The sequence below is a fragment of the Hyperolius riggenbachi genome, chromosome 2 (assembly GCF_040937935.1).
Source record: "Hyperolius riggenbachi isolate aHypRig1 chromosome 2, aHypRig1.pri, whole genome shotgun sequence".
Lineage (NCBI taxonomy): Eukaryota > Metazoa > Chordata > Amphibia > Anura > Hyperoliidae > Hyperolius > Hyperolius riggenbachi.
Window position 1 is genome coordinate 558736176 of NC_090647.1, and position 25914 is coordinate 558762089.

Sequence of the window (25914 nt, forward strand, 5' to 3'; positions counted from 1 at the left end):
ATATACAGCGATATACAGGCTGGGAACGCAAAGAATCACTCGCGCTCCCATGCCTGTCGGCCTGTGACGGCCAAACCGGAAGTGTTCGCCGGCGGGTCCTGGACCATCGGAGCGGGGCTGCGAGGGCACCGATCGGCTGCAGGGGGCTGAGGGAAGCCCCAGGTGAGTTAATCTCATTTTTTTAACTTGGCTTTAGCTTCACTTTAAAGAAAGTAAGAATAAGCTTACGAGATAAACAACTGTATCTATAGTCCTAATCTCTTTAGGGCTGGTTCACACGGGCGTCTGCCCGGCTTTCTGTGGCATGGCGTTTGTTGGCGTTGCGGCGGCGACGAGTTCAGCTTTCAGCAGCCTTCACGTAGCTTCCGGATGCGGTCGGCATTTTTCTTCCCCTAGGGGACCATTACCCGTGGCGGTTAGCTGCCTCAGGACGCTACATGTAGCGTCCAGGGTCGCCTTGAATGCCAGGGAAAATCGGGACCCAAACGCTGGTAAAAGCCTGGTACAAACGCTCCCATTCACTTGAATGGGAGCGTTTTTAACGCCAAGTCCCGAACTCTGGCGGTAAACGCTCCGTAGACGCCCGTCTGAACCAGCCCTTATCCAACTGGAAATCTCACCAAGCAGAGAGCAAAATGACCCATCTGCATTCATTTGCAGGCTGATTGCAGCTATTATTCCACCTTCTGTCTTAATGCCAAATCTCATGGGTACAGGAAGCCAGGGGACGCTGACACTGCAAATACAAAAACAATAAAATTCCCCCATCTCTATCCAAGACAGAAAGTTCAGTCTGGTCATTAGATAATATGCTGTGCAACTTCCTTTTATTTTAATATGTGTAATACTACAAAGATTCAACATTAGACTATGACTATGGTAGGATTAGACTGTGAGCTCCTCTGAGGACAGTCAGTGACGTGACTATGTACTCTGTAATGTGCTGCAGAAGATGTCAGTGCTATATATATACATAATAATAATATGGTAGGACATTAGGCTATGACTATGGTAGGATTAGACTGTGAGCTCCTCTGAGGACAGTCAGTGACGTGACTATGTACTCTGTAATGTGCTGCAGAAGATGTCAGTGCTATATAAATACATAATAATAATAAGGTAGGACATTAGACTTTGATAGGATTAGACTGTGAGCTCCTCTGAGGACAGTCAGTGACATGACTATGTACTCTGTAAAGTGCTGCAGAAGATGTCAGTGCTATATAAATACATGATAATAATAAGGTAGGACATTAGACTATGACTATGGTGGGATTAGATTGTGAGCTCCACTGAGGACAGTCAGTGACATGGCTATGTACTCTGTAAAGTTCTGCAAGTGATATCAGTGCTATATAAATACATATGAATAATATGGTAGGACATTAGGCTATGACTATGGTGGGGATTAGATTGTGAGCTCCTCTGAGGACAGTCAGTGACATGACTATGTACTCTGTAAAGTGCTGCAGAAGATCTCAGTGCTGTATAAATACACAATAATAATATGGTAGGACATTAGACTATGATAGGATTAGATTGTGAGCTATTCTGAGGACAGTCAGTGAAAAGACTGTATTGTGTAATGTGCTGCAGAAGATGTCAGTGCTATATAAATACATAATAATAATATGGTAGGACATTAGACTATGACTATGGTAGGGATTAGATTGTGAGCTCTTCTGAGGACAGTCAGTGACATAACTATGTACTCTATACAGTGCTGCAGAAGAATATATCAGCGCTATATAAATACATAATAATAATAATATGGTAGTGCATAACAATAGGACAATGCACACTTTCAATGGTGGCCATGTTTCAGGGTTATGCTTAGTATGAGGTTAGTGTAGGACAGACTGCAGAGAGGGAAACAGCATGAAAAATACAATCTATTTTCTGTTTGAGTTTCGGTGCACAAAGGTCTAATACGAACATATGCTCTTTTACAGGTCAGTTACGCCTCCTCCAGTCGCCTTCTCAGTAATAAGAACCACTACAAATCTTTCTTGCGCACAATGCCCAATGATGAGCACCAAGCTACGGCCATGGCGGACATCATTGAGCACTTCCAGTGGAACTGGGTGGGGACCATTGCCGCGGACGATGACTATGGCCGGCCAGGGATTGAGAAGTTCCGAGAAGAGGCCGAGGAGCGAGACATCTGCATTGACTTCAGCGAGCTCATATCCCAGTACACGCCCACGGAGGAGATCGAGAAAGTGGTGGATGTCATCCAAAACTCAACAGCCAAAGTGATTGTGGTCTTCTCCAGCGGGCCCGACCTTGAGCCGCTCATCAAAGTGATTGTCCGTCGTAATATCACAGGACGTATATGGCTTGCTAGCGAGGCCTGGGCCAGCTCGTCCTTGATTGCTCTACCAGAATATTTTCATGTTATTGGGGGCACTATTGGGTTTGCCTTGAGGGCCGGACAGATTCCTGGATTTCGTGAGTTCCTTCAGAAAGTCCACCCCAAGATGTCCAGTAGCAATGGTTTTCTCAAGGAATTCTGGGAAGAGACCTTCAACTGCTACATGTCAGCAAACTCTAGGAAAAGCGAGGAGAATCCCAACATCACGGCATGCACCGGTGAGGAAAACATCACCAGCGTGGAGACGCCATACCTGGATTACACTCATTTGCGGATATCGTACAATGTGTATTTAGCTGTATACTCTATCGCCCACGCACTGCAAGACATGTATACCTGCATCCCTGGAAAAGGACTCTTTGCCAATGGATCGTGTGCGGATATCAAGAAGGTGGAGGCCTGGCAGGTAGGACCTTTTTTTATGAATTGGGTGCCTCTACCCCTGTTTTAGTGTCTTATCATACCTCTTTAGAGGTGATAGGTTTTTTTTGTTTGTAATAGACAGCATTCGAGTGTAACCGACCAGTTCCTGTTACAGACTTCGAAAACCGAGCCAGGACGGTTAATTTTCCGCCTGCTCTGATGGTGAATGGAAGACTTTGCAACCTGCCTTTGTAAGTGCATACATCCTTAGCCATTTTCTTTAATGAATCTTACACGATTCTGCCCCATTGGGCTCCTGTAACACTACAGCGGTGCAAAAAAAAGGATAAAAACTGTTTTTGCTAAAAAGAATAAAATGGGAGGAAGTGGTGGAAACTTACCTCCCCAATAGAAGACACAATTTTGTTGGTTTCAGTTCAATAATAAACTTTATTTGACTACTCCATGATGCAACACGTTTCACATGTGCAAACCTGCTTCATCAGGAAATTAAAGGAGGAACTACTGTAGGTCAGGTCCTCAGAACACCAAGCACCTGGTCTCCTTTTGTCTTTCAGAGGAACCTGGTGTTGTTACAATCACAGAAACCATCGGCATAAGCTATCCCCTAGCTGCATGCTTGTTGCAGGTGTGTGACTCAAACACAACTATAGTCAAAAGCTCAGCATGACAGTTGGGCAACTGGCATTGTTTATAAAGGAATGAAGATAGCAGCCTCCCTATTCTTCACTTCAGGTTCCCTTTAACCTCAAATTGGTAAAAGCTGAGGCGCTATTGAATAGTATCCACCCAGCAAGCCAGGGCTTGGGGCACAGATTTCGGTATGAAGTATTTAGCAGGTGCATGGTGAACGTTGTCAGTAGGAAGTGCGTGACATGACAGGGTCACTTTGAGTGTAAAGTTGTCAGGCTTCTTTTCTGCAGCCTTTGTAGTGTAATTTCTAATTGCCGTGTGTATTAATTAGAGAAGGAGCAGATCTACGCTCTTCCTGTGTCCCGGGGTTGTTGATTAATCCTTGCGGTTCTTTCCTGGGTGCGGATGGCGCTCTGTGGAACAGACGTTGTCTAATTAGAGCAGACAGCGGACACGGGGCACGGAAGAGGGAGAGCGCTGCGGCTCTGGACAAGAGACACGTGTCCCCTAATTGTGTTTAATCTGTAGCAAGATGCGGTGATTTTCCGCCTGTTTTATGAATTAGTCCAGTGTTGGCAGATCCGCTGTGTCTCTGCAGAAGCAGCTGCGTGTCTCTCTATAGGCTGGCCTGGGAAATTCCACTCTTATTCTGCAAGGAGGGATTACATCACCTCCAGGACACAGGGAGATCTCCTACTACAAACCTTGTCCGCTGGATTTGAGAAACTGGGATCTTGGTTCTATTACTTTTCTTACTACTTAGTCAACATCTTCTTCACTGATGTGTTTTTTTTTCTTTGATGGAGTTCCCCAAGGTGCAGTCTTTGGCCCTGTGCACTTTGACTTTTTACAGTTCCACCTTTGGCTACCTTCTGTGCTGGACAGGTAGTGCATACACACAGTACAGATACACTGTACTACTCCAGAGGTCTGTTGAGGTGTCCACTGCACTCAGGAAAGGATGCATGCTATGCATTCTATCGTAAACATTGAGCAGATCAAAATTGTAAAGCCTGGTACACACTTTACATTTTGATGGGACAATCCAGGATCCAATCTAGGATCCTAAGAGATTGGGGGCACTTTTGGGCACTCCAGCTGAAAAATGGGTGTGGCCATGCACAGCAGTGTGGGTGTGGTTATGGGTGGTGCCAAATTTACATGAGCTTCTCAGCAGTCTAAGTAGGCCTGCCCAGCAAAATGTTGGATGAAGCTCCCCTTTCCATTAATACAAAATATCATTCCCTGACTTTCTAGTGGACCCTCTCCAAGGTTCCCACCCCACCACAACTCCCAGCATGTCCCCATAGAAGAACTACAGCTCCCTGCAGTCCCCCATAAAGGCATCACAGCACCCAATATGTCCACATAGAGGCACCATAGCACCCAGCATACACCCCATTGCTGTGCTCTGGTGCCATTCTGGGTGCTATGGTGCCTATATGAGGCACACTGGGTGCTGTAATGCCATGCTGGGTGCTGTGGTGCCATGATGGGTGCTATGGTGCCTTTATGTGGCACGCTGGGTGCTGTAATGCCATGCTGGGTGCTGTGGTGCCATGCTGGGTGCTATGGTACCTCTATGTGGCATGCTGGGTGCTGTAATGCCATGCTGGGTGCTGTGGTGCCATGCTGGGTGCTATGGTGCCTTTATGTGGCACGCTGGGTGCTGTAATACCATGCTGGGTGCTGTGGTGCCATGCTGGGTGCTATAGTGCCTCTATGTGGCATGCTGGGTGCTGTAATGCCATGCTGGGTGCTGTGGTGCCATGCTGGGTGCTATGGTACCTCTATGTGGCATGCTGGGTGCTGTAATACCATGCTGGGTGCTGTGGTGCCATGCTGGGTGCTATAGTGCCTCTATGTGGCATGCTGGGTGCTGTAATGCCATGCTGGGTGCTGTGGTGCCATGCTGGGTGCTATGGTACCTCTATGTGGCATGCTGGGTGCTGTAATACCATGCTGGGTGCTGTGGTGCCATGCTGGGTGCTATAGTGCCTCTATGTGGCATGCTGGGTGCTGTAATGCCATGCTGGGTGCTGTAATGCCATGCTGGGTGCTATAGTGCCTCTATGTGGCATGCTGGGTGCTGTAATGCCATGCTGGGTGCTGTGGTGCCATGCTGGGTGCTATGGTACCTCTATGTGGCATGCTGGGTGCTGTAATACCATGCTGGGTGCTGTGGTGCCATGCTGGGTGCTATAGTGCCTCTATGTGGCATGCTGGGTGCTGTAATGCCATGCTGGGTGCTGTGGTGCCATGCTGGGTGCTATGGTACCTCTATGTGGCATGCTGGGTGCTGTAATGCCATGCTGGGTGCTGTGGTGCCATGCTGGGTGCTATAGTGCCTCTATGTGGCATGCTGGGTGCTGTAATGCCATGCTGGGTGCTGTGGTGCCATGCTGGGTGCTATAGTGCCTCTATGTGGCATGCTGGGTGCTGTAATGCCATGCTGGGTGCTGTAATGCCATGCTGGGTGCTGTGGTGCCATGCTGGGTGCTATAGTGCCTCTATGTGGCATGCTGGGTGCTGTAATGCCATGCTGGGTGCTGTGGTGCCATGCTGCCTGGGGGACAAACGGGGCACCCCAGGATAGATCTGGGGCACGTGCCACTGATCTTTGGGGCTAGTAGCAACACCCCTAGGACAATCATTGACCATATTTACCCCCTTCATATAGTATGAGGGTTTACCTACACCATCTGCTCATAGTATTCAATATCTGTTGACCCTCATACTACATGGAGGTGGTAAAATTGGTCAGTGATTGGCTGATCACGATTGAAAGTGTGTACCAGGCTTTAGTGGTGATAATGTAACCAACAAACATGAAAACAGACATGTATGAACAGGCACATAGGAAAGCATGGGTCCATTCTCTATGCCCATTCCTCCACTCCGTGGAACTGAAAACTTTGTGTGAATTGACCGTTGTGGCCCACAGTAATACTTGTATGCAGATGAGTACTCTAGTAAACAAAAGAAAGGAGTTGAGCTAGTAAAAGCTAGCAGCCGCCAATCAGCTGGTTAATTAACTGGCAGCTACACTCTATGATTGGCTCAATTCAATCCCAGCCTACCTGGGATGTGGATATTTGCAGCCAGTGCAAGACCTCATTCACACTGGGATGGTGTCAGGATTATAATTATCTCCAGTCTCCCTGATTCTTTCCATTCTAAATGGCAGGGCACCCGGCCTCAACTCAGGACCCTCTGGTACTCCTAGCTCTCTGCTCTCAGCACAGCAGCTCTCTCCAAGAGTGGGGTCTCCTGACCTGAACACCGGAGTCACCCTGATGCTCTCCATTCTATATGGCAGGGTATCTGGCCTCAGCTCAGGACCCCCTGGTACGCCTAGCTCTCTGCTCTCAGCAGCTCTCTCTTCAAGGCTGGGATCTCCTGGCCTGAACACCGGAGTCCCCCTGATGCTCTCCATTCTATATGGCAGGGTATCTGCCCTCAGCTCAGGACCCCCTGGTACTCCTCCTAGCTCTCTGCTCTCAGCAGCTCTCTCTTCAAGGCTGGGATCTCCTGGCCTGAACACCAGAGTCCCCCTGATACTCTCTATTCTATATGACAGGGTATCTGGCCTCAGCTCAGGACCCCCTGGTACTCCTAGCTCTCTGCTCTCAGCAGCTCTCTCTTCAAGGCTGGGGTCTCCTGGCCTGAACACCAGAGTCCCCCTGATACTCTCTATTCTATATGGCAGGCTATCTGGCCTCAGCTCAGGTACTCCTAGCTTTCTGCTCTCAGCAGCTCTCTCTGTAAGGCTGGGGTCACCTGGCCTGAACACAGGAGTCCCCCCGATGCTCTCCATTTCCATAAGGCAGTGTACCTTGTCACAGACTCGCAACTCAGGACCCCGAGAGATGTGAAATCACACAAAGCAAACCTCTGAGGAAGAAAGATTTAACTTTCACATTCTTATTGATGTTATTCCAGTACCAAATTGCACTTATAAATACTACATAGTTATTTGGGTTGAAAAAAGACACACGTCCACCAAGTTCAACCAGAAAACAAAGTACAACACCATCTTACCCCGCACATATCCCTGCTGATCCAGAGGAAGGGGAAAAACCCGTACAACTTCCTTCCCAACAGACAATCAGATAAAATCCCTGGATCAACATCACTGGGCATTACCTAGTCATTATAGCCATGGATGTCTTTCAACGCAAGGAAAGCATCTAAGCCCGCTTAAATATAGATATAGAATTTGCAATAACTACTTCCTGTGGCAATACATTCCACATTTTAACCTCCTGAGCGTTACACCGCTCAGGAGGTTTTGCTAGTCTCAGAGTCCCCCAGGATAAATCTATTAGATTTAATGGCTGCAAAATGTTTAGCTAGCACTAGGCTAGCTAATCAGGGCCGGTTTAAGCAACAATGGGGCCCCAGGGCAGAATAAACCTGGAGGGCCCCCCAACAGATACCCCGGAGCAAAAATTGGCATTAAGGGACCTTTTTTGCAGCTGGTATAGTCCGGGTTTGAAGCCCAAATCGGTCGGAGCTCCACATTCTGGCTACCCCAGCCTGCATGGGGGACAAGGGGTTAAAAAGTTTCAGGAGGGGGGACCCCACATAATTTAAAAAAAAAAAATTCCCACACTCTAAACATAAAATTTTTTGGGGGAAAATAGGAAAAAATTGCCAGGGATCTTCATACAGCCATATTGCGGCTGTATAGCGATCCCTGGCCAAAGCGCTGCGGCTGCGTGTGGACCCCCTGGAAACCCCGTTAGGAAATTTATTGCTCTTTCTTTTGATACATGTAAAATTACACTACCTTTAGGTTTGCTGCTAAAAGTGACATTTACCGCACATTTAAAAGTATACTTTTTTCCTTCGAAACTTTAAAATCGATTTTCTCAAAAACTATAAGGTCTTTTTGAAAAATTGTTTAAAGTCGACAGGTTTTTTAATTTGTGTATTTTTTTTCCTTTGAAACTTTAAAATCGATTTTCTCAAAAACTATAAGGCCGATTTGAAAATTTTTTTTTTCCTCTTGTAGCCACTGGGGGCCCCTACAAGCTCTGGGGCCCTGGGGCAGCTGCCTCCTTTGCCTCTATGGTAGCGCCGGCCCTGTAGCTAATATAGGTGGCCACACCCCCCCTCCCCCCGATCTTCCCCCGATCTCCCCGATCCAGCCGCTTATACATTACGCAGCCTGGATCCAGCGATCGCCGCAGCCTCCCCGGAAAGCTCTGGTCTTCTCTATAGGGAGAATCGTACATGACGTCATGCACAGTCACAATCCTCCCCATAGAGAAGACCGGAGCTGTGCTGGGACTCTGCCCTAATGCCCTACCTAAAACGCTGCATCCCCGCGGCTGAAATGGGTATAAAACTTCCTGAAATCCCGGGGGGGGGGGGGGGGGGAGATTTGGGCAGCGCTTCCTGTAGAGGCAGAGATTCGGGCTGTAGCTCTGCCTCTACTGCTGTGAATTGGCGCTGATCGCCCCCTCCGCCGCGGGAAGAGGCGGAGATTAGCGCGGATTGACGAGAATGGAGGCAGAGAACAAAGCTTTGCCTCCCCAGCGGCAAAATCCACAACCAAGAAAGTCGTGGATTTTTACCCTGGGATTTCGGTGTTTTTTTTTAATAACGATTTCAGCCGCGGGATGCGGCATTTTAGGTAGGGCATTAGGGCTAATGTAAGTTAAGTAAAACCGGGATATTAGTGAGACTTCAGAGTCTCTTTAAAGAGAATCTGTATTGTTAAAATCGCACAAAAGTAAACATACCAGTGCGTTAGGGGACATCTCCTATTACCCTCTGTCACAATTTCACCGCTCCTCGCCGCATTAAAAGTAGTCAAAAACAGTTTTAAAAAGTTTGTTTATAAACAAACAAAATGGCCACCAAAACAGGAAGTAGGTTGATGTACAGCATGTCCACACATAGAAAATACATCCATACATAAGCAGGCTGTATACAGCATTCCTTTTGAATCTCAAGAGATCATTTGTGTGTTTCTTTCCCCCTGCAGCTATCTTCCACTGAAGTGTCAGGCTGCCTGTTTCTTCCTTCAAACAACTCTGCCCTTGTCTGTAATTCCTCAGTATGTGAAAGCCCAGCCAGCTCAGAGGACGATTTATCCAGCTTGTAAAAGATAAGAGAGAAGCTGCCCTAATCTAAATAACACACAGGCAGTGTGCATAGAGGGGCCTGGAGGGGGAGTGCATAGCAGAACCACAACACTGAAGAATTTGGCAGCCATCCAGACACAGGGTGACAAGTCCGACAGGGGAGAGATAAGATGATTTATTACAGAGATGGTGATAGTAGAAAGTGCTGCAGTAAGCTCGAGCACATTAGAATAGGTTTTGGAACTTGTAGGATGATAAAAAATAACAGGATGCAATTTTTGTTACAGAGTCTCTTTAAAGAGAACCTGTACTGAGTAAAAATATTTAAAATAAACACATGAGGTAACTTCAAATGAACATTGCATAGTTACCTTGCCATCAGTTCTTCTCGGAAGCTCACCATTTTCTTCTGACAATGATCCCTTCCAGTTCTGACAATATTTTGTCAGATCTGAAATATATCAGTTGCTGTCAGTAAAATATCAGTTGCTGTCAGTTATAGCTGAGAGGAAAACTGATGTACCAGGTAATGTCCATGTTTCCCTATGGCTCAAGTGGGCGATGTTACAGTTTAACTGTGTGCTGACCAGAAAGCTGTTATGGGTAATGGCCATTTTCAAAATGGAGGACGGAAAATTCCCTTGATCACAGTGAACAAACAGGACGCAGGATAGGAGAAAGACACTGAGGAGTAGACTACATGGAAGGTAAGTATGACTTGTGTATGCTTATTTTAACTTTTAATTTTCAGTTCAGGTTTTCTTTAAGGATTGTTACAAGTGAATAACCGCCTCATTTCCTGCAGCTGACATTTTTCTGTAAAAGAACGTCGATTTGTAACCTTGGCGAGGTCGGAATCTTTTAAAACCATCAATAAATTTCTATTCATGGTTACTGCAGCACAACAGCCAAGAAAGTTATTTCTGGTAAAATTCTGACCCTGCCCTTTAATGATGCAAATCGTAATTAATGAGCCGAGAGTGCAGAAGATGAGAAGAATCTGCTGTGCGGGGAGAATTTATCTGCCACAGCAAACCAAAGAGTATTCGTGTACATTTATATCATCAACTTGTTTCACAGGATGAGCCCTCTGCAGGTCAGATTTAGCATTGCATCAATAAAGCACACCCTAATGTACATTGTTTCTATAAACCAAACGCGCCAACATATTAGGCAATGCTGGGCAATAAAGTTACAGATATCAATAAATGGGGCTGTCAGACAGTATTAGGTCAAAACAAAATAACAATAATTATTATAAGATTATATAACACAAGAGAATGGCATGAGAGTGAGGCAAAGCAGTCACAAATAAAAATTGTGTCATTTTATAAGCTTTCCCTTCTATTATTACTATTATACACCTTTTGGTTAACAATAGTACTACAAATGCAGCAATCACCCCCACATTTGAAATACTGCAATCACTGCACATATGAAATGCTGTAATCACCCCATTATATTTGAAAATGCAACAATTACCTCCACATATACAGTATGAAAAGCAGCAATTTCCCCCACATATATGAGAATCATCAATCATCCCACATATGAAAAGCAGGAATTACCCGCTCATATATGAAATGCAGCAATTACCTCCACATACACGAAAAGCAGTACCCCCACATATCTGAAAAGCAGCATTTACCCCAACATATATGAAATTCAGCAGTTACTTCCACTTATATGAAATGTAGCAATTACTCCCACATATCCCCCTCTTCTGCTGTATGGTTATCTTCTCCTCCTCTGAATCGTCTTGTTCTCCTCCACTAAGGCCTGAAACACACTACAAATCGCAAATCGCTAACGCAATTGCTGGGTCTGTATCTCACTCTAGAAGAGATCTGTTCACAGGGGCAGATGAAGCAGAGCCCCTTTCCTATTTATCAAGAGGAGTGGAGAGTGTTTTGTCCAGAGAGCTGCTGTGAGCATGAAGGGTCATGTGTCCTAGCCAAGCACACAGTCTTCTGAGTAAAGGTCTAGCGTACTAACGGTTGTGTTCAGTGGTCTCAGAGGCAGGATAACTGATACTAGGTTTAGTTACAGGGTCCACCAACTCTACATAAACAGTGTCTTTTCTATGAATTCCTAGCCAGGGCAGAACAGGAACCAACGATCCACAACTGTATAGATAATCTTATGCATTAAGCAAGTGTAACAGTGCCATCTACAGGCCAGATGTATGAACAAAACACTGATCCCAAGAAAGCTTCCACTGCCTGAGCCTGGCTGCCCATCTCTCTGTTCTTCCTCCAGCTGGTTGTGGAGGCCTAAAAGCTTACTAGTGAATTGCTGGCACTTGTTGTTCATCCTCCTCTCTCACTGAGGACTGGGGCTTGTAGTTTTTGTGCGGAGGAACACGATTGTGTTGCCCGGGGTAGGACAATCGCACTGCACCATTTCCCCTTCCATATTACCCTGTGGCATAGTGCGCCATCAGGGTAATATGCATAACTCCCCCCTCCCCCCCAGTGATGTGCTCCCTGCTGGACAGAAAGTGCATCGCTTTTTTTCTTTGCTAATCAGCGCATGCGTGCAGCACCGCCACAATCTAAATAGATTGCTCTGTGCCATTGACTCCAATGCAATTGTCTGCAGTTTGTACCCCTCGGCAACACACTGCAGAGTCTGCGTCACCTGGGTCGTTGGAACCAGTTCGGCCCCATTGCATCACACCATGGGTAAACCTTCCCATTCCTCTATGCTGCCAATTGTTCCTGCACCATGCCTAGTCCAATAGTCATGGGCGTAACAATAGGGGATGCAGGGCCTGCTCAGGACCGTTTTTGGGGGCTGGAGGGGTCGCAGCATGAGGGGAGAGCTTGGTGGCACGTCGGTGGGGAGGGGGGCAGTCCGCCCCCCTCCCTCACCTCGGGCCCGGGGGGGAGGGGAAGGGGGGCCCGCTCAGAATTTCTGCAGGGGGGCCCGGCGATTCCTATTTACGCCCCTGCCAATAGTGGTTCGGTTTTCTCCAGGCAGCCTTCGAAAGTGCACATCCCCAAGTGTTCTGTACTGCGCATGCGTGAGCCCGGACTGGTGTGCACACAGTATAGGTGCGCTCGTCTTCAGAAGTACTAAAAGTTCTTGCAAAGGCTGCCTGAAGACTACTGAAATGCTAGCAGATCAAGGAAGCTCAACCAGGCACGGCGCAGGAAGGACAACTAGCACAGAGGAATGGGTTTTTGTTTTGAAAACAAAGAAAACACTGAGAATCCCCCATGAGTAGATGGACTAGTTCAAAACCTGTGGGTTCTGTCAGATTTTAACTGCTTACTTTTTTTGCTGGAGTGGTCCTTTAAGAGTAGACCTTAGCGATTGAATTTTCAAAGGTTGGACACTTAAAGAGAACCCGAGGTGGGTTTTAAGAATGCTATTGGGACACAGAGGCTGGTTCTGCATACAATGACCAGCCTCTGTTACTTTACTGTGCCCCCCAGGCTCCCCCTGCTCTCTGCTGTCCCCCAGAAAAACGCTGTGCTAGCGACATGCAGCTTGTCACTAGCCGGAACGGGGGGTCTCTGAACTATCCAAGGGCTCCCCACAACTGAAGTAAGTATCTAAGTTCTTAAAGAGGAACTCCAGTGAAAATAATGTAATAAAAAAGTGCTTCATTTTTACAATAATTATGTGTAAATGATTTAGTCAGTGTTTGCCCATTGTAAAATCTTTTAAATCCCTGATTTACATTCTGACATTTATCACATGGTGACATTTTTACTGCTGGTAGGTGATGTAGCTGCTGCTTGCTTTTTTGGCAGTTGGAAACAGCTGTAAACAGCTATTTCCCACAATGCAACAAGGTTCACAGACAGGAAACTGCCAGGAGTACCACAGTTCTCAGAGTTTCTTGTGGGAGGGGTTTCAGCACAATATGAGCCATACAGCGCCCCCTGATGGTCTGTTTGTGAAAAGGAATAGATTTCTCATGTAAAAGGGGGTATCAGCTACTGATTGGGATGAAGTTCAATTCTTGGTCGCGGTTTCGCTTTAAGGTGCACTTTAAAGAGTAACTGTTAGCCCCCAAATTGAAATTTAAATCTCTATTGCAATGTTTTATTTAGTATTTAAGTGAGCCAAAAAGCCAATGCAGAACTTAAAAATCAATCTAATTTTGTTACTATGTAACCTTTTCCCCCAGCTCCGGACGCAAGCCGCATATCAGATACTGTAGCATGCAGAGCATGCCTATGTCTGGCCGACCCCCCTCTCCCCCCCCAGGACCAGGTGCCAATATATTCTCCTGACCAAACAGCTGACCGCTCTGACACGGAGAGAGAGCGGCTGCACTTCCAGAGCAGCACCGCAGAGCAGCCGCCGCCGAGTCACATGTGAGAGAATCACATGTGAGAGAGATGCACGGCGCTGGCTGCTCTGCGGTGCTGCTCTGGAAGTGCTGCCGCTCTCTCTCCGTGTCAGAGCGTTCAGCTGCGGTGGGGAGAATATATTGGCACCTGGTCCTGGGGGGGGGGGGAGAGGGGGGTCGGGCAGACATAGGCATGCTCTGCATGCTACACAGTATCTGATATGCGGCTTGCGTCCGGAGCTGGGGGAAAAGGATACATAGTAACAAAATTAGATTGATTTTTAAGTTCTGCATTGGCTTTTTGGCTCACTTAAATACTAAATAAAACATTGCAATAGAGATTTAAATTTCAATTTGGGGGCTAACAGTTACTCTTTAATAATGGCTCCGGTTCTCCATAACCTGGCCGGTACTCGATAACAATAACAGACCATGAAGCTCTGGTGCGTATACTAAGGCGGCGGCCGCAGTATAATGTACAGTGCTCCAATTAGCCGGTACTCCCAAACTTCCTCCAAAGTGTTGTGTTCTTCCCATTAGGATGGAGACTTTCAGAACCTCTAAGCTGCAAAGTGAGTTGGCACAGAGAGGTCTGTTCTTTTATCATGAATGTTTTATTGGTATTAGTTCCTCTGTTGACAAAGTGCTTATCTCACAATGTCCATTTGAAGAGATAAAAGTGAAAGAACCACTCCATTAAGAGCCGTCGCAGTTTGGATAGGTACAGATACAGTGGGGGGAGGAGGAGGGTGCCTGACAGCTGTTTCGCGACCTTGTCACCTCCGAAGAAGCAACAAGGTCGCGAAACAGCTGTCAGGCATCCCCTCACCCCTCTGCTGTATCTGTACCTACCCAAACTGCTATAAAGGGCTCTAATACATACTGGGAATACACAATGCGTTTCTGCCGCTCGATTCCCCACTCAATTCTCTTATCTTCCGCTCGTTTTTCTTATATTTTTCCATTCACTTCTATCAGAAATGGAGCAGAAAAACGATCAAACGAGAGATCGGACATGTCGGAAATTATCTATCGAACCATCTATCTGCTGCAGGAACTCATCCTGTATTCCCAGCATTATGCCTGGTACACACCATGCAATTTCCCATCAGATAGATAAGTCGTTAGATAATTTCCAAGAGATCTGATCAGATTTCCGATCGTTTTTCTGATCGACTTTCTGATCACTTCTATGGAAATTGACCAGAAAAACGGTCGGAAATCAGATCGGACCTGTCAGAAATGATCTATTCGACCCATCTATCTGATGGGAAATTGCATGGTGTGTACCAGGCTAATGCTAATGCATACAATTTTGTGTTAGATAGATGGTTCGATAGATAATTTCTGTCATGTCCGATCTTATTTTCAATCGTTTTTCTGGTCGATTTCTCATAGAAGTGAATGGAAATAGATAAGAAAAGATAAAAGAATCGAGCGGGAAAATCGGATCGAAAATTAATGGATGGAAAATCGACGGAAAAAAATGCATTTTGTGTACCTGGCATTAAAAGGAGCAGTACCTTTGCTTTTACCTCTGCTGCTATCAACTCCTCAGTGTAGAGTCTAGTAATCACCTAGCTGAAAGGATCTAATTCAGGTGGTGATAAGGGGCTAAGTTTACAGAAATGTGTGTTTATTGTCTTCACTTATCTGACTGTTCAGAAAGACATTATTACTGTGTCTTTATCAAGGTCCCTCCCCGACAGCGTGTACACTCGCGCGTACTGTCGGCTAAAGACCGCCCAGCGGGAGGGTCCGGCGGTAGTGCGTGTGTATGCACCTTAAGAGGGATGCAGCCCCAGGGAGGCCCAGAAGCAGCAGGGGGGCCCATGGGGGGAGAAATGTATTTTCCCTGTCCTAGAGACTGACAACTAAGGGCACGGAGAGGAAAAAAACTTTCTGCTTTCGGCACAACTGTTCTAATGACTGCATCTGCTCAGCCTTTGATAAGGAACCATACAAAGTTTTACAGACAAAGATTTGTAGACATTCCCTATTCAGTGTGCAGTAGGCTCTTGTGTACAGCGCCCAACCCCTAACTTCTCTAACCCTCCCCAAGTGCTTTGCACTGCAGTGATGTTGAAGAATTCTGCAGACCCAGTTCTGTTCCATCAGAGGTGGACAGAGTGAGTGTAATAAGCTGAGGCTGGGAGCACACTCGTCTGTCTTTTTTTCTGTCGGTTTTCTGTATGCGTTTTCTGCACACCATGTGTGTCTGTATGTGTGAAAACATGCACGTTTTATCACAGGAGCTAATGCAATTGATAGAGAAAATGCCTGCAGTGCTTCACTGCTGTCTGTTTTTATCTGCATGGGGAAAAGACATTCAAGTGTGCACTAGCCAATTGAATTGGTTCTCAGTTTACCTGTGCAGAAAGCGAGGGGGGGTAGGAGGGCCCATACAAAGTTTCATAGGGAGGCCCAGTAATTTCTAGTTACGCCCCTGAGTGTAACATCACAAACAGCTAGTCAGGAGTGGTGTATACATATCTCCCTGACTGCTAGTTATATTACAGCAATATTCCAGCACGTATACTGTAGCTACCTGTTACCTCCTCTGATCAGCTTTCCCTCTCAGCCTGTGCATGCTGTGAGGAGAACACAGTGAAGTATATTTGTAAACTGTGTGAGGAGTGAAGCATGGGAGAGAACTGTGGGAATAAAGTGCCGCTAGCACTAGTGGTAATGTGAACCCCAAAACAGAGTATTAACTAAAACACTTTTTTATCAATAGTTGTCCTTGAAAGTGATATTTTACGCTTGCTAAAAAATTTGCTATATGCAGCAAGCCTGCATAAAAGGTTTTTGCACTTTAATGCAATTAAGAATGACATCTCCATTTAAATTTGCAGACAGACAGTATCCAAATCTGACCATAAGCACCTGCAGAAGCTTTGACTAGTTTGGAATCTTCACTCTTACTTGTAGTCCAAACAGCCCAGGTCTTTCTCCTCATAAATAGTTATTTTCCACACCTGCAATAATTGAGTTGCTGGCACCAACATTGACACTCCTGTCCTGATGGACGATTTGGGTGGAGCAGATGCGCAAATATTCTTAGAGACAGAACACCAAAAGTTGTTTAGGTGATACCAGCTGTACGGGCCCTTTTCCACTAGCAATCGCAATCAGTCACAAACGCCAGCGATTGCAATTTTTCATTAATTTTGTTATGCGATTACAATTTTTATTTGCATTGCATTATTCCTCTTAAAATTGCTCCAGAAAGCCATTGCCATTTGCGATAATCAAATCGAATCACTATAGTGGAAAATATTTATGATTTCTATGATAAAGTAGCATTTAAAAATCACTAGCGATTTGTGATTCAGTTGTGTAGTGGAGAAAGACCCTATAAGATTTCTTTGCAAGCTTTAAAAATGTTGTTTCCTCTTTAGGCATGTTACAGAACTGGATCAGAACCGGTTCTGTATGGTTGGTTCTAATCCAGCTCTGTAACCTGCCTGAAGAAGAAACAAAGTTTTGAAAGCTTGCAAAAAAATATTTGTTGTTATGTCTTTGGATGCTCTTTATGACTAATACTCGATCACATGCAGGTGGCTTTACCATGGCAAATATTCTTGGAAACTTTCCATGCATTTTAAGTCGTTTTATTAGTCCTTGTCTCAGATTTTATGGAATTACCGCCTTTCCACAGTTCCAATTAGGATGTTTTGTGTTCTGCAGGTACTGAAACATCTCCGACACCTGAATTTCACCAACAACATGGGGGAGCAGGTGGACTTCAATGACTTTGGAGACCTGGTGGGGAACTATACCATCATCAACTGGCACCTGGCCAAGGAGGACGACTCGGAGGACGAAGTGGTGTTTGAAGACATTGGGACCTACAACGTCTACGCTCGGAATGGGGAGCGGCTTCTCATCAACGAGAGCAAGATCTTGTGGAGCGGATTCTCCAGAGTGGTAGGGGGTATTGCACAGCACAAAACACGTATGATCAGTCGTTGTGAGATGAATTGTTGCTTGCTTGTATAGAGCAGGTGGATCTGGTGCTGCTGCAAAGCTACAGGAAGTTCTCAGTACTGTGCCGGTGGTCTGGGCACTAGTGTTTGTTACAGTGCCACCCTCAGTACTGTGCCGGTGGTCTGGGCACCAGTGTTTGTTGCAGTGCCACCCTCAGTACTGTGCTGGTAGCCTGGGCACCAGAGATTGTAATAGTGCTATCCTCAGTACTGTGCTGGTAGTCTGGGCAGTGTCTGTTACAGTGTCACCCTCAGTACTGTGCAAGTAGTCTGGGCACCAGTGATTGTTACAGTGCCATCCTCAGTACTGTGCAGGTAGTCTTGGCACCAGTATTTGTTACAGTGCCATCCTCTGTACTGTGCTGGTAGCCTGGGCACCAGAGATTGTAATAGTGCCATCCTCAGTACTGTGCTGGTAGTCTGGGCAGTGTCTGTTACAGTGTCACCCTCAGTACTGTGCAAGTAGTCTGGGCACCAGTGTGTGTTACAGTGCCATCCTCAGTACTGTGCCGGTAGCCTGGGCACCAGTGCTTCTTACAGTGCCATCCTCAGTACTGTGCAGTGGTCTGGGCACCAGTGTTTGTTAGTGCCATCCTCAGTACTGTGCTGGTAGCCTGGCACCAGTTTGTTACAGTGCCAGTCTCGGTACTGTGGTGGTGTTCTAGATACCGATGGTTGCCTACAGCACCATCCATTTTACTGTGCAGGTGGTCTGGGCACAAGTGTTTGGCTATAGTGCCATGCTCAGTGGGCATAAGGAGAGACTCCTGCATATTCCAGTTTTTGAATTTTTTTTAATAGGGCTGAGATATCCTTTAAAGAGAACCTGTACGCCATCGTGTGTGTCCTCTGCTGCCCCTGTGTATAAGGAGAAGCAGCAGCGCTGCTCACCTAATCCATGGCTGCCGTGGCAATCGCAGACCTCTCCTCTCCTGCATGTATCCCCTAGTGCTAGCTTCTGCTAATGACATGATCAGCAGAAGCTGGCACGAGGGGAAGGGGATACATGCAGGAGAGGAGAGGTCTCTGATCGGCGCTGGAGCCATGATGGATTAGGTGCTTCTCCTACTTATACACAGGGGCAGAGGAGGACACATGGTGGAGCGCAGGACCGACGGGGGGCTTGGGACAGCAGTTGAGGGAGTTCCCAACATCGCAGTAGGTCGGCGGTTCGTATCGGTGGGCGTGTCCTGTATTTGGCATATGAGGAGCAGGGACTTTTTCTCCCCATTTTTGGGGGTGAAAAAGTGCATCTTAAATGCCAAAAAATATGTACTGTATATACTATTAATCTTCCTTAAACAGGAAGTGGGTTTGATTGGACCAATTCCAAACTGAATACAATTATATCCTCACCCTATCCATTCTATTTTGGTAGGTTCCATTCTCCAACTGCAGCCGGATCTGCCAGGAGGGCACCAGGAAGGGGATAATCGAGGGCGAGCCGACCTGCTGCTTCATGTGTGAGGACTGCCCTGACGGCGAGTACTCCGATGAGACAGGTGAGTGCGGGCAGAGAGGGCGTCTACTGCAGGAAAATGGGGGAGACTCCCACTGACATCACCTGGTTTCACCAGGGCCAAAAAACTGTTCTAAAAATGGAGTAGCTGATTTAATTTTATTTTTTTTAATAAAAGGACATCTGAAGTGAGAGAGATATGGTGGCTGTTATTTTCATTTCCTTTTAAGCAATACCAGTTGCCTGGCTGCCCTGCTGATCCTCTGCCTCTAATACTATTAGCCATAGCCCCTGAACAAGCATGCGGCACATCAGGTGTTTCTAACAATATTGTCAGATCTGACAAGATTAGCTGCATGCTTGTTTCTGGTGTGATTCAGACACTTCTGCAGCCAAACAGACCAACAGGCAACTGGAATTGGTTACATGGAAATAAATATGGCAGCCTCCATACACTTCTCACTTTAGTTGTCCTTTAAAGTGGATCCGAGATAAACTTTTACTACTCATTGCATAAATTGTGTTCCTTTCATATAGTTTATAGCAGGGGTCCCCAACCTTTTTGAGCCCGGGGCCCACTATCCCGACCAAAATGGGGGCGGGGGGGGGGGGGTGAGTGGGCGTGGCTAGTGTGACGGCAGCAGCAGCCCCCCCCCCCCTTTTTTTTCCAGATTCCACAGTATAGCAAGTACAGTTTCCACAGTATAGCAAGTACAGTTAGCCCAGTATAGCAAGTGCAGTTACCACACTATAGCAAGTACAGTTAGCCTAGTATAGCAAGTATAGTTACCACAGTATAGCAAGTACAGTTAGCCTAGTATAGCAAGTACAGTTACCACAGTATAGCAAGTATAGCTACCCCAGTATAGCCAGTAGTTACCCCAGTATAGCAAGTACAGTTAGACTAGTATAGCAAGTATAGCTACCCCAGTATAGCAAGTACAGTTAGCCTAGTATAGCAAGTATAGTTACCCCAGTATAGCTAGTACAGTTACCACAGTATAGCAAGTACAGTTAGCCTAGTATAGCAAGTATATTTACCCCAGTATAGCTAGTACAGTTACCACAGTATAGCAAGTACAGTTAGCCCAGAATAGCAAGTATAGTTAGCCCAGAATAGCAAGTATAGTTAGCCCAGTATAGCCAGTATAGTTAGCCCAGTATGGCAAGTATAGTTAGCCCAGAATAGCAAGTATAGTTAGCTCAGAATAGCAAGTATAGTTAGCTCAGAATAGCAAGTATAGTTAGCCCAGAATAGCAAGTATAGTTAGCCCAGTATGGCAAGTATAGTTAGCCCAGAATAGCAAGTATAGTTAGCTCAGAATAGCAAGTATAGTTAGCTCAGAATAGCAAGTATAGTTAGCCCAGAATAGCCAGTATAGTTAGCCCAGTATGGCAAGTATAGTTAGCCCAGAATAGCAAGTATAGTTAGCCCAGAATAGCAAGTATAGTTAGCCCAGTATAGCCAGTATAGTTAGCCCAGTATGGCAAGTATAGTTAGCCCAGAATAGCAAGTATAGTTAGCTCAGAATAGCAAGTATAGTTAGCTCAGAATAGCAAGTATAGTTAGCCCAGAATAGCAAGTATAGTTAGCCCAGTATGGCAAGTATAGTTATCCCAGAATAGCAAGTATAGTTAGCCCAGAATAGCCAGTATAGTTAGCCCAGTATGGCAAGTATAGTTAGCCCAGAATAGCAAGTATAGTTAGCTCAGGATAGCAAGTATAGTTAGCTCAGAATAGCAAGTATAGTTAGCCCAGAATAGCCAGTATAGTTAGCCCAGTATGGCAAGTATAGTTAGCCCAGAATAGCAAGTATAGTTAGCTCAGAATAGCAAGTATAGTTAGCTCAGAATAGCAAGTATAGTTAGCTCAGAATAGCAAGTATAGTTAGCCCAGAATAGCAAGTATAGTTAGCCCAGAATAGCCAGTATAGTTAGCCCAGTATGGCAAGTATAGTTAGCCCAGAATAGCAAGTATAGTTAGCTCAGAATAGCAAGTATAGTTAGCCCAGAATAGCCAGTATAGTTAGCCCAGTATGGCAAGTATAGTTAGCCCAGAATAGCAAGTATAGTTAGCCCAGTATCGCTGCCCTAGTGTCGCCAGTACAGTTAGCCCAGTGTAGCCTCTCCTCCCCCCGCGCGGCTGCCGCTCCTGTTACCTTACGAGTGGGCGGTCGCTTCCTTGTATTCCCCATAGCTCCTCTCCTCTTGCAGCACCTCGTATCACAGCAGCGCTTCCCGCGCGGCTGCTGTAGGAAGGGTAGGAAATAGGACAGCGGCTTCCTGTAGCGGCGATCGCCGTTACCATGGGAACACTGCCCGCCTCCTTCCCTCCTTACAGCATGCGCACAGCAAGCGCTGCTGTAATACGAGATGCTTCAAAGAGGAGAGGGGCTATGGGGAATATAAGGAAGAAAGCGGCCGCCCGCTCATAAGGTATCAGGAACGGATGCCGCTGGGGGGAGAGGGAGAGAAGCCAGATCCGCCGCGGCCCCCCAGAAATCTGCCCGCGGCCCCCCAGAAATCTGCCCACGGACCCCCAGGGGGCCGCGGCCCCCAGGTTGGGGACCTCTGGTTTATAGGGCATTCCTCAAGCCAAATACTTTTTTTGTTTTGTTTTAATACTCTAATTCCCTATAAACTAAATAAGCCTCGCCCACAGCTTTTCAGAGTGCCTTGGCACTGTAGCAAGGGCTTATGGGAGCTCAGTCTGGGCAGGAGGAGGTTACTAGCCATTGATTTCAGAGGCAGAGGGGAGGAGGAGAGGGGAGTGAATTTACACACAGGCAAAGCTGATAACATCTCCAGCCCTCAGCCTGTGACAAATAGAACATGGCTGTCCTCATTGTATCACACGTAGAAATCATCATAAACGTTTGAAGCTGTTTGCAGCTAGATTTGCTGTGTAAACTATCTAAACTTTAGATAAGATATATGACAAGTTACTTATTATAGTTAGTCTTTCATCTCGGATCCGAGAACTGTAACCAAGGATTGAACGTCATCCGAATCAGTAGCAGATACCCCCTTTCTCATGAGAAATCTTTACCTTTATATGAGTAAATCATCGGGGGGGGGGGGGGGGTGTCTGTATGGCTGCTATTGTGGTGAAACCCCTCCCACAGTGTGATGTCATGACCATGGTCCTGACAGTTTGCTGTCTGTGACCCTCGTTGCATTGTGGGAAATAACTGCTGTTTCCAACTGCCAAGCAAGCAGTATCTCCCTCTGTGCATAGAACTCTCAGCAACGAACATTCCGTACAGATCAACGGACGGAACTATAGATGTCACTACCAGTGATAAATCTCAGACTGTAAATCAGGGAGAGGAAAGATTTTTACAATAGGCAAACCCAGACTAAATCTATAAATTAGTATTGTAAATATTAAGCAATATTATTGAATTATGTTATTTTCACTACAGTTCCTCTTTTAAAAATAAAATAAGAAAAGGTGTATTCGCATGCAAATAACCGGTACAGAATTGGGATTGGGGTAGTTTTTCCCCGGGAACCGGTTATTTTGATTACATGAAATGAATTCAGGTTTTCTTCAATGCTTCTAAAGAAATCCTAACACTAACCCACACCTTTCAGCTATGTCCAACACTAACCAGTTTTCTAGCATTAAACTACCACCCAATTCAAACCCCATCTGATAGTTACAATAACCTTGACCCTAAAGTTGACCATAGACATAATACTGTAGTCAGCTGATATTAAGCAGACAGGCATCATCCGCTGACCCATCATCTGCAGACTGACCCATAAACACTGCTTAAAGAAAACCCTACCAACATTGTATGTTCTGCTACAGCTTCCAGCTCCACTCTGCTCCTGCTAAACACCCCAACTCCACCTTCATATGTCTCCCAGCCACTTCCTGCTCTGCTGCCCTGCTCCACCTCACTCCTGCTAAACACTCCAACTCCACCTTCATATAAACACTCAGCCACTTCCTACTACACTGTTCTTCTACTTAAAGGACAACTGTAATGAAAAGAATATTGTGGCTGCCATATCGCTTTCCTTTTAAACAATACTAGTTGCCTGACAGCCCTGCTGAGCTATTTGGCTGCAGTAGTGTCTGAATAACAACAGAATCAAGCATGCAGCTAATCTTCTCAGATCTGATAATAATGTCAGAAACACCCGATCTGCTGCATGCTTGTTCGGGGTCTATGGCTAAATGTATTAGAGGCAGAGGATCAGCAGGAAAGCCAGGCAACTGGTATTGCTTTAAAGAAAATAAATATGGCAGCCTCCATGTCCCTCTCGTTACAGTTGTCCTTTAAGGAAGGTTACACTATCATTTGGATTTGGAAATGGTATACAAAGATCTCCAGTAACCTTCCAGGAATAAAGAGCCTAATATAGTGGAGTATTCAGGTCTGTAGTGGAATATCAATAAATTAGTAAGTTTACTCACAAACTAAAGGTTGCCCCGATAGCAACCACGGTTAGCATGTGCGAGGAACACCCAACCTCAATCAGGTGTGTAAGTCCCACTCTGACACTTGGTTGTTCTTCCAATAAAACTGATACTTACGAACACATAACATATGATAATGAGGCAGAACCCAACATAAACTAAATTTTTTTTTAAAAAAAAGTGTGAAATATTGGATGGATTGTTGTGGCAACTCCAAGTAAGACAACTGGCATTCACCAAATAAAGAGGACCACAGACAATGCATTTTGTGACTATTAACCCACTGCATTGTGTGACCTACCAGCTGAATTCCAGTTATCTTCTTTGAAGGAATCACATCTTCCATCCAATTCCAAATAGTTTTTAGTTCTTTTGCTTCCTTATTATTCTTTAATTGTAGATGTTCTTCAGTATACCAATCGTGATAACACTTCTGTTTTGTACAAATGTTCACAGATGCGAGTGCCTGCGAAAAATGTGGTGCTGAATACTGGTCCAATGAAAACCACACCTTCTGCATCCTGAAAGAGATCGAGTTCTTGTCTTGGACGGAACCCTTTGGGATCGCCCTCACCATGTTCTCCATCTTAGGAATAGTCCTGACTTCCTTCGTGCTAAGTGTCTTCATTAAATTTCGCAACACGCCCATCGTCAAGGCAACAAACCGGGAGCTGTCCTATCTCCTGCTTTTCTCCTTGTTGTGCTGCTTCTCCAGTTCCCTGTTCTTCATCGGCGAACCAGAAGACTGGACTTGCCGACTACGCCAACCGGCTTTCGGCATTAGCTTTGTACTTTGCATCTCGTGTATCCTGGTAAAAACAAACCGTATCCTGCTTGTGTTCGAGGCCAAAATACCCACAAGTTTTCAGCGGAAGTGGTGGGGCCTAAACCTTCAGTTTCTCCTGGTGTTTCTGTGCACCTTCGTGCAGATTGTGACTTGCATTATATGGCTGTACACGTCACCTCCAAAGGCGGCAAAAAATCACGATGATGAAATCATATTTGTCATCTGTAACGAGGGATCACTGATGGCTCTTGGATTCCTGATTAGTTATATATGCGTGCTGGCGGGCATCTGCTTTTTCTTTGCTTTCAAGGCACGGAAACTACCAGAGAACTTTAACGAAGCCAAGTTCATCACCTTCAGCATGCTCATATTCTTCATAGTTTGGATATCCTTCATTCCAGCCTATGTAAGCACCTATGGGAAATACGTTTCAGCCGTTGAGATAATTGCCATTTTGGCCTCAAGTTTTGGCTTGTTGGCTTGCATCTTCTTTAACAAGGTCTACATTATCCTGTTCAAACCATCCAGGAACACCATCGAAGAGGTCCGCTGCAGCACTGTAGCTCATGCCTTTAAGGTTGCAGCTCGAGCTACTCTGAGACGTAGCAACGTTTCCCACAAAAGGTCCAACAGCTTAGGAGGATCTACAGGTTCCACCCCATCGTCTTCAGCGAGCAGCAAGAGTAACCACGATGAACATTTTTCTGCAGCTGACCGTGCCAGAAGCTGCAAACAAAAAGTGAGCTTTGGCAGTGGCACGGTCACTTTATCATTGAGTTTCGAAGAGCCTGCAAAGAATTCAGTGTCTAACAAATCCACAAAGCCAAAGAAGTCCCTGGAAGGTACAAACAGCGATGACAGCTTAATGAGGCATAAAGCTTTACTCCCACTCCAAAATAGTGATGGTGGAAGCGAGTCAAGCTTCCGTACTGCCTCCAACGTTGACGACTCTGAGCACCAGGAGTCCACCAGCCAAGCCAGCCCAGACAACCAAAGCACAATGGTTTCTTTAACTCAACCAGAGAATCCTAAGACGGATATTGATGGCTCATTCTCAGAGAACATGGTTAAGTCTTAACTAAGTGGCCATTTTAGACTTTAACATGAACAGAATTCTATTTGATGGCAGGAGTTGAACAAAGGCATGGGTTGGATCACGTGGACATTACATTTATTGGAGACTTCTCTCTCCCATCTATTAACGCTGATTGACTGAAAGAACACAACACTTCGTATTCGTTTCATACCGGCATATTTCCAGATGCGGACAAACCTTTATGTTTGTTGTAAGAGTTATCCCAGCTTGAGGAACTGTATTAGTAGTGGACTAGTAGTAGGTGAAAAGTTGACCCGTGGAAAATGATGAACGTGTATTTCTGTACCTGTACCCAGTTTTGAATGTTTAAACCTGTGAGCTATTCGTATGTATTTTGGTGCCGATTTCTTGGAGCCTAG

General features: G+C 45.8%; 1 protein-coding gene across 3 annotated transcripts in view; it reads left to right on the plus strand.

Annotated features, from left to right (window-relative positions):
* Positions 1–25914, plus strand: part of CASR (calcium sensing receptor) — a 123036-nt gene extending 97122 nt beyond the window's left edge. For all 3 annotated transcript variants that reach the window (XM_068266248.1, XM_068266250.1, XM_068266249.1), the window contains 4 exons: positions 1953–2780; positions 17483–17722; positions 19160–19283; positions 24129–25914. In XM_068266248.1, coding sequence (XP_068122349.1) covers positions 1953–2780; positions 17483–17722; positions 19160–19283; positions 24129–25537 — 2601 coding nt within the window. In that variant the 3' untranslated portion in view covers positions 25538–25914. The remainder of the gene's footprint in view (positions 1–1952; positions 2781–17482; positions 17723–19159; positions 19284–24128) is intronic.